The sequence below is a fragment of the Panicum hallii genome, chromosome 9 (genome assembly GCF_002211085.1).
Source record: "Panicum hallii strain FIL2 chromosome 9, PHallii_v3.1, whole genome shotgun sequence".
NCBI classification, from domain to species: domain Eukaryota; kingdom Viridiplantae; phylum Streptophyta; class Magnoliopsida; order Poales; family Poaceae; genus Panicum; species Panicum hallii.
The window spans coordinates 60,294,571-60,303,528 of record NC_038050.1 but is presented as its reverse complement, the minus strand read 5'-3'; the positions used below and the strand labels follow the sequence as shown (position 1 = coordinate 60,303,528).

Below are 8,958 nucleotides of genomic sequence, written 5' to 3'. Positions count from 1 at the left end.
GGGAGTCTCTTTGATACCATAGATATCCAGATGTGGATTGTAAAGATACTTTAAACAATTTTTCAAACCCGTTATCATTTTATTAATTAATATTATTTAACAGTGCATTTTGTCCCAAATTACAACATTAAGATGAAATTATTTTTTTATACAGAATCTTTATTCTGAGCAAAAAGAGATTAAATAACCAGTATATGGATCCGTGAGAGACCCAAGTCCCATGGATGGTTTTGCATGAAACAAAGAAGCCAACCTCGAAAAAAGGAAAGAAAGGAAGACGCGAAGGTTGTTCAGATGCAGACGAGATTCACCATTCCACTTCAACCAGAATGACAGTAAAGCATTGTATAGTGCACAAACATATTGGAGACCACAACAGAGTATGGAGAACTGAGTTTTGTTGTGTGCTTCAATTTCTCTTCGAAGTACACAGACAGCCAGTTAGAAGCAGCATACGACTCAAATGACGCATCCTACCAACTTGTTAGGATTCAATATGGCCCAAAAACAATATGGTGCACTTGTGCAAGAAAGGTTTGCAACATATGCGAACGTATCTTGATCAGTCTACAGCCATGACATCCGAAGCACCGCCACTGCCTTCTTCTATGCTCGTCTTCTGCTCTTCAGCAATAGCTCTCAGCTCATATGCTATACTCTTTTGCTCATCTTCAATCGAGATCTGCAATTCATCAACCTGTAAAAGGTACAAACACATGAACAGATATTACAAGATCAATCAACTATACATGTGGCTGTATTAAACTATATTATCTGAACATGTAAGGAGGCTTCCAACGAAAGAGAACCGTACGAGAATTACCATTTAATAGGAAAAGACTGTAAACTTTCTATTTATGACATATGAGACACATGACTGGATGCCAGTCCAATGAGAAAGGCAAGTTGATAATTAATGCTCACACATAGTTAGGTGATCACTCATGCAAAACTCAAAATCAATCATATAATCCTAATCCTAATCTGACAGTTACTTCATAAAAATATCAGCACCTGAAATTTATAAAATAAAGCATGATACTTGAGCTACTAGATTAATAGGGTTCTCTATTTCTTTGTGCCACTGTAACATACAAGAGAAAACACGAGCTGAAAGAAAAAGGACTTATGCATAAACTCACCACATGAAGAAGAAGGGCGAATTGCTTCTTCCTTAGTTCCAAAGTCCTTACACATGCTACATTCTCAGCCTCCAAATCAGCTATCTCCTTCTCAAGATCTGCAATGAGTTTCTCAGTTTCTGACCGTGGAGGCTGCAAGGAAACCAGCTTCCGGATTGCTTCACATTCCTCTTTATGCTGTCTCTCGATCTTGCTCTGCTCAAGTTGCTTCTTAAGATCCTCAATATCAGTCTGAGATTGCAAGATCTGTCGCTCAATCTCGACCTGCAGCTCATTAAAGCTCTCCTTCTCCCTAATGTTTGCATCAACAACAGACTTGCTTTTCATAAGAGGCAGCTCAAAAGTGTTAATTTCCTGTAGGAAGGCCTTGTACAGTCTCTCGCAGTCACTAATGTTATCTGCATCCTTCTCAATCTCAGTGGCAAAGGACATGAACTTCTTCTGAAGCTTCTTTAGTGGTGGTTCACCCCTGGTGGTTGTCGTCCGCGTCAGAAGCCTGTGCTTAATAATCGCATCATCATCCTGTGGTCCAAATGCATAATGTGCAGACATTTCGTCACCCCTTCCAGCTAACTTCCTCCCTTTGGCAAGCATTTCGCAATGCAGGATCCACTGAAATCAGCACAGCACTATAAAAAAATATATATTTATAACATAAAAGTCAGGTACTTATTAGGTTGTTCCATTTTGTGATACTTCTATAACAAACTATACATAACTAAAAAGTTTGAAAATCAGCACTGAAATCAGCACAGCACTATGAAAACAAATATATTTATAACACAAAAGTCAGGTACTTATTAGGTTATTCCATTTTGTGATACTGCTATAACAAACTATATATAACTAAACGCCCGGGGCAAGAGTGGATGAAAGTCAATTCTGATGGTGCTTTCTCTGAAGAAAGAGGCTATGGTGGGTGGGGTGCGGTGATCAGAGATGCTGACAAGCAGAAGCTGGGCGACTTCCACACGTGCTCGATGCCCTACAAGCAGAAGCATCTGCATGTCTAGCTGGGGTGAAAATGGCTATGGACAAGGGAATTGGAAGAGTGATAATCGAGACAGATTCCACCTATAGGCTGGCGTCCTCGGGAGGGTTGATTTGCGAGCTACAATGTTTGATTTCGTCATGCTTTATCTCATATGTAATCAGTTTTGTCCCTAGATCTTGGAAATAAGGTAGCACATGCCCTAGCGGCTTTGGGTTGTAAGTGTCCTCATGGTGACAAACTCCATTGGGAGAGTACACCGACTGATGTCGAGGACCTGGTGGCCATTGATATCGCTGAGTTTCTAAGTTAATGGAAAGCTCTTTTCCACTCAAAAGAAAAAAAAAGTTTGAAAATCTACATACCCATAAAATTGCGAGCCTACACATGAATGTTATGCCAAGCTGTAAAAAATACATCAGAGGGAGGGGGGAGAACTGTGAATGCAAGCAGAGCCAGAAAAAAACACCAAGGTCATACATATTTACGGAAATGGATCAAATAACTAGATACCTGTAAAAGAGCAAGTTTCTACAGTTAAATGTCATGTATAATATAACAAAGAAGATCTAACTTCTGTTAATCACTGTATGTTTCTATTTGCCTCTGCTAAAATTTAAGTAACAACCAAAGAACATTTTCTTACAATTAAAAGCTAGCATTAATTATGCTGGGACACAAGTAATCCAATTCACTATGCAAGTTCTTTGGTAGCTCATCCAGTTCAGCATAATTAACTCATTTCTGGTAGCTCATCCAGTTCAGCATAATTAACTCATTTCTGAACCTGGTGCGCTAGCATTTAATTGTAAGAAAATGTTATTTGGTACAAGCTACACACACAAACAAAGATAAAACAAAACTGACTAGCACATCTGAACAATTTGCACATCTATCATCTGCACCCTACAAATCCGAGCAACTACCTGCTACTGCTACCCTGACTCCTAATGGATAGTGAAGAACTGAAGAGGCGAGAACGCATACCACACAGACCCGGCGGTGTCAGTTCGCGGCGTGCGGATATCTGGTGATGGCGAGGTGCGGCGGCGGAGGGGAGGGCCGCCCGGCTCGTCGCGCACGAGGTGGGTCAGCTCCGGCAAGCACCTGGTGGCGCGGTGCGGCCTGCGGCGGAGGGGAGGGGAGGGCCGCCGGCTTGTCGCACTCGAGCTGGGGCAGATCCGACGAGGTGAGGCGGCTCCGGCCACCGCCGGTGCGGGGAGGGATCGGGGAAACGTGGGGAGGACAGGAGTCCGGAGGAGTGGTCGGGGGGAGGTTCTATATCAAAATTTTAAGTTTCTTAGGAAGGGTTAAATTTGAGTCAAATTCGATCCCTTTTAATTTATTTTCGTAGAATTTAAAATCTACTCAACCACTTGCATATTTGATTTATATATATGCAAATTCTTGAGTAGATTTTAACTTATGTGAAAATAAATAGAAAAGATAAAATTTGGCTTAAATTTAACCCTTCGTAATAAACTTCAAATTTTGCTATAGAACCTACTCACAAAAATTTCATAATGATATACCTCTAATATGTGTCACACAGTTCAAATTTTATCAAAGATGGAGCTTATCTTGATGCCTTCAAATTTCTTTAGATTTAAACTTCAAAAATTTGCAAAATTGGGTTCTTTGTACTCTCCTCTATCAGTATGCCAATTTTTATAATTTTTAACCATGTTTGCTACCTCAATTGAGTGAAAAAAGAGAGAAGGGAGAAAAATCTATGGAAAAATTATGTAAAACCGTTGAGGGGGTAAAACAAACGACGGTTTTAATAGTTGGGGGAACTCTATACCTAGTTTTATAGTCGAGGGATGAAAATCAATAGGTGAGGGAGGGAAAGTAGACTTTTTTTCAAAAGAAAATAAAAAAATCCCTTGTTGGACAATGCAGGCAGCCTGCTATCGCGGTTTCAAGTGGGCTGGCCTGCTAAGGCCCTCTACACACAATGTGGTGGATGCTAGAAAAAGTCAAGCCCCCCTGGCATCGGTCTCTTGGAAGCAGCCCACAGCGTGAGCATCCGGGAACGGGTCTTAGCTTCACAACCATGCCGAACCAACGTGACAGTCCAAATTGGATTGAAATCCAAAGCTTGAACTCAATTTCTCCGTTAATAGGATTTGGTGTGCTAGCTTTCGGGGTTGAGTCATCAACCTTCTTGTGAGCATGGCCATGCTGATCTAGAGACTCAGTGTCGCCTTGGCCATTGACATCAGGAGTTTTCGATGTATGTATCCTTCGACCTTTCTCAAACAGGCCTTAAGGATTCAAGAGTGTGTTTATTGGCTTCTTCATAGCTGAGTCGTCACTAGGGGTGTCCGGCACTTGTACCTAATTCTTCCGTTTTAAGTTTTAGATTGTTTTAGGCAGTTTGGACGGCTTCCCTTAAAATACAGTAAAGCTAAAGCTGGTGAAGCTAGAAAACCTAACTTCTAATTTATTTTAGTCCGGGCTTATAAAATAGTTTCATGCTATAGTAACTCGGTACGCGCAAAATAGGTAAAGCCAATATTAGTCTAGAAGGTAAACGCTAAACGATCGGTAAGGTGCCGTGTAGCGTGTTGACTGTGTACACGGAATTAAACGGACTACACATTTTTTTACTATATTAATAAAAAATAGCTACAATGATATATATATATATATTCTAAAAAACTGTAATCACACCTTAAAAACTTAAGAAGGTGAACATTAGTAATCACATACCAATAGGTGAACAAAGTTTTGAATATTTAATTTGCTATACATGAATTAATGGTCAATTGACATGCTACTTGCTGGCTCAACCTACAGCTCGCTCAACTCGCCATCGCCTAAACATTGCTTTAGCGCTCAATTCACTTTGCAAAACCGTGTTGCGGTCGTGTCGTGTCAACCGTGCAGGCCGTGTATGATCGAATTTGACCATTTAAACGGGCTGCTCATATAATCACCATTTTTACCCTAAACTGCACTGATGACTACCGAGTAATGTTTACACGCCGTGTACTCATTCTACACGGCCGTGTAGGCGAACACTGGTGAAACCGAAACCAAAATAAACCCTCCCAAACAGGCTTTTAGCTTTTCTACATATATATTATTACTTACTCCCTCCATCCATTTTAATAAGGCATAGTATAACATGGCATGGTCTTCCAAATAATATTTTGACCATTCATTTATCATATATCATATCACTTATGGTTATAATCTTATAATCATGATAAAATATATTTGATTACGAATCCAATCATATAAAGTTTACATTATAAAAATAAAAAATTAATAGTCAAATTATTGGTTAAAGATTGCAAAGTTTGAATCTTGATATACGTGTGCGCCTTATAAAAATAGATGGAGGGAGTACGCCTAGATTTACAATTTATCTGGATAAATATGAAATATAAAAGTTAAAATAATCTACAATTTGAAACGGATGGAGTATCAAATTGAAAAAATCTTTTCAAAACTTTAAGTACGTATCAAATTGCGCTCATTTCCCCTACTAGTAGAATAATAATAATGTGCTCTATATATAAAAGTTTATCGTTTTCTTTCGTGGAAACAAAAGGAGGCCGGGACAAATCCAACCTCTTCCTGAGAACAAGGGCAGACCACAACCCCGTACCAGACCAAACAGTCATCATCAGCCACGCCCACGCTCCCTAAAACAAACTTCCTCAATCAAATTCGTCGTTCCTAATCATAGTCACTCGACCTCGTCGCCGGACACGTTGGTCTCCATGCATATATTATTACCAAGCTGACTCCCGCCCCGCGTCGACGTCGCCGTGCCCACCGCCGATCCGGATCCGGCCCGCGCGCGCCAATGCCGCCGTCCGATGATGGCGACCCTTCGCGCAAGCGGCTCGTCGTCGGCGTCCTGTCGGCGCTCATGCTCGTCGCCATGGTCGTCGGGACGGTCGCCTTCTTCCTGAGCGAGAAGGCCTGGGACGAGGAGGTGAGCAAGCGCAACATGAGCAAGACGATGCGCAGCGTGGAGCTCTTCTGCGCGCCGGCGGACTACCAGGGCACGTGCCGCGAGACCCTGGAGGGCGCGCTGTCGCACTCGCCCCCCTCCGAGCACCCGCACACCGCCGCCGCCGCCGCCATCACCGCCGTCGAGCGGGCGCTGGAGCAGGGCTTCAACCGCTCCACCGTGCTGGACGCCGTACGCCAGAGCAACGACACCCTGGTGTGGGAAGCCATGCACGACTGCCGGATGCTTCTGGCGAGCTGCCGCGACAACGTCGAGCGCGCGCTCTCCAGCATCGCGTGGCGCGGCGTCGAGGGCCCCGTGCAGGACCTCCAGGCCTGGCTCAGCGCGGTCATCACGTTCCAGGGATCCTGCGTCGACATGTTCCCCAAGGGGGAGGTCCGCGAAGAGGTCAAGACCACCATGGAGAAGGCGCGGGAGATATCCAGCAACGCCCTCGCCGTCATCAAGCAGGGCGCGGCCCTCGCCTCCATGATCGACCTCCACGCCGAGGACCTCAACAAGACCAGGGGCGGCCGCGAGCTCGAGGAGGAGCCTACGTGGGTGTCTGGGGAGGACCGGAAGCTGCTCGCCGCCGCCGCCGGCAAGGCCGGGCTCACGCCCAACCTGACGGTGGCCAAGGACGGCAGCGGCGACTTCAAAAACATCTCCGCCGCGCTGGACGCCATGCCCAGCAACTACACCGGGAGGTACTTCATTTACGTCAAGGCAGGCGTGTACGAGGAGATGGTAAACATCACCAATTGTATGGCCAACGTCACCATGTACGGCGACGGCTCCAAGAAGTCCATCGTCACGGGCAGCAGGAACATCCTCGACGGCACCAGGATGTGGAGAACGGCCACTTTTGGTACGGCCGGACGGTGGCGGTGGTGGTCTTGCATTAATTGCATTGATCGATCTGGATCATTATTGCTGACGATAAGCCTGGGATTGCAGCGGTGGACGGCGACAGCTTCACGGCGATCAGCCTGGGCATTCGGAACACGGCGGGGGTGGAGAAGCAGCAGGCCCTGGCGCTGCGCGTCAAGGGCGACAAGGCCATCTTCTTCAACTGCCGGATCGAGGGCAACCAGGACACGCTCTTCGCGCAGGCCTACCGCCAGTTCTACCGCAGCTGCGTCATCTCCGGCACCGTCGACTTCATAATGGGCGACGCCGCGGCCGTCTTCCAGCGCTGCGTCATACTCGTGCGGCAGCCGCGGAAGGGCCAGCCCGCAGTGGTCACCGCGCACGCGCGCAGGGACCACCAGCAGACCACCGGCTTCGTCATCCAACGGAGCCAGATCGTCGCCGACGAGCAGCTCGCCAGCAGCAGCAGCAAGTCGGCCGGGTCGGCGGCGACCAAGGTGTACCTGGGCCGGCCGTGGAAGGAGTTCGCGCGGACGGTGGTGATGGAGTCCGATATCGAGGGGTTCGTGCACAGCGATGGGTACATGCCCTGGGAGGGCAAGGAGAACCTCGGCACGGCCTTCTTCGGCGAATTCGGCAACTCCGGCGCCGGCGCCAACTTCACCGGGCGGAAGAACATGCAGGGGTTCCACGAGATGAACAAGGACAGGGCGCTGCAGTTCACGGTGGGGCACTTCTTGCACGGCGCGGAGTGGATACCGGACAGCGGCACGCCGGTCAGTTTAGGGTTGTCCGGCGCCGGAGAAGGCGCCGGAGAAGAGACGATGGAGTAATGGCGCGCGTAGACGACGGTGTGAATTAATCGTCTGTACCTGCAAACTCATCAATACGTACGAGCTTTCGTGTATGTAAATGTGTGTGCATGGTTGGTCGGGTTAATTCTGATGTACGTAGAAATTAATCATAGTGTTCATATATATACATCATACACGTAGATCGAACAAGACACGGGCGTATTCCAACGAACTTTGGAAACCAAAGTCCTATGTTTTTCCAGTTTTATGAGTGATTAGGTACTAATAGGACTTTAAATGTTTAATTTGAGAAACAAACTGATTTAAAGTAATCAGATTCCAAGCTGAAACAAAAAGGACCTAAGTAAGGTTAAGAAAAAAGAATGAAAAAAATCCCTCACCAATCCACTTTGTCTGCTTAACCCCTGAACAAACTGTAGGACCAATTTACTTTTCTAAACTATTTTAATTGGTCCAATATACCTCCTACTGAGATTTTTCTTTTTTATTTCTCCACGTACAAGTAGAGTTTCAACTTCAAATTTTGCACTTTGACTTATAATATGATGCCCAATGCTAGAGAAATACATTATAAATTTTTGATGATTATTGTTCGTGCAGAATTTTATCTCTATGATCAATTTCGTATTAAATCTTTGTAAATTATAAAAATAACTATGAAAAATTCTTAATATATTTTTTAACATTAGGATCCACTCATAAAATTTTAACTTAAAATTCAATTTGTATGCAAGAAATAAAAAAGAGAATCAATAAGAGGGTAGATTGGATCAATTGAAATTATTTGGAGGAATAAATTGAGCTTAAATTTTGCTCAATAGGTTAAGCGGACAAAGTGAATTAGTGAGGGAAGTAAAGTAATTTTTTTCTTAAAAAGAACAAACGCAAAGATTATTTTTATGAGTAGAAATAGATAACCAATTTCTAAATCATAAAACGAGTTATGAATACTGTCACACCCTAAAATATTTAATTTTAGGATGTGAATATCTTTTACAATATGTTCATCTATCAATAGGATTTTTTTTGAGAATTTTAAAGATTTTTCTGGCAATTATTCTATTTATCCTAGAGCTAGATCCATTTATTTTATTATTTAGAAAGCTCTAAAATTCTTTTTCATGAATTCCAAGTATTTTATTTGGATTCCTCGTGACCCAAATTTGCCTC

The 8,958-nt window shown here is 44.2% G+C and overlaps 2 protein-coding genes across 3 annotated transcripts; one reads left to right on the top strand and one right to left on the bottom strand.

Moving 5' to 3' along the window:
- Positions 1 to 289: 289 nt before the first annotated feature.
- Positions 290 to 3,404, bottom strand: LOC112874081 (THO complex subunit 7B-like). 2 transcript variants are annotated; one of them, XM_025937253.1, is made up of 3 exons: positions 3,121 to 3,404; positions 1,143 to 1,771; positions 290 to 697 (listed from the first exon to the last, which is right to left on the bottom strand). In XM_025937253.1, the coding sequence occupies exons 2-3, from the start codon at positions 1,734 to 1,736 to the stop codon at positions 563 to 565; spliced, it is 729 nt and encodes a 242-aa protein (XP_025793038.1). In that variant the 5' UTR covers positions 1,737 to 1,771; positions 3,121 to 3,404; the 3' UTR covers positions 290 to 562. The 2 variants fall into 2 exon arrangements, with proteins under 2 accessions (XP_025793038.1, XP_025793037.1); XM_025937252.1 differs by having other exon boundaries at positions 1,143 to 1,754; positions 3,121 to 3,403.
- Positions 3,405 to 5,703: 2,299 nt separating this feature from the next.
- LOC112877383 (pectinesterase-like) lies at positions 5,704 to 7,905 on the top strand. The gene is made up of 2 exons (XM_025941680.1): positions 5,704 to 6,971; positions 7,061 to 7,905. The coding sequence occupies exons 1-2, from the start codon at positions 5,954 to 5,956 to the stop codon at positions 7,804 to 7,806; spliced, it is 1,764 nt and encodes a 587-aa protein (XP_025797465.1). The 5' UTR covers positions 5,704 to 5,953; the 3' UTR covers positions 7,807 to 7,905.
- The last annotated feature ends 1,053 nt before the right edge of the window (positions 7,906 to 8,958 follow it).

What these genes read in the sequence shown, in the direction of transcription:
- LOC112874081 (XM_025937253.1), bottom strand. Translation starts at nt 1,736, where the DNA reads ATGCTTGCCAAAGGGAGGAAGTTAGCTGGAAGGGGTGACGAAATGTCT. An exon ending in TCGCCCTTCTTCTTCATGTG is followed by an intron (nt 698 to 1,142) that starts GTGAGTTTATGC and finishes TACCTTTTACAG; the next exon opens with GTTGATGAATTGCAGATCTC.
- LOC112877383 (XM_025941680.1), top strand. Translation starts at nt 5,954, where the DNA reads ATGCCGCCGTCCGATGATGGCGACCCTTCGCGCAAGCGGCTCGTCGTC. An exon ending in GTGGAGAACGGCCACTTTTG is followed by an intron (nt 6,972 to 7,060) that starts GTACGGCCGGAC and finishes CTGGGATTGCAG; the next exon opens with CGGTGGACGGCGACAGCTTC.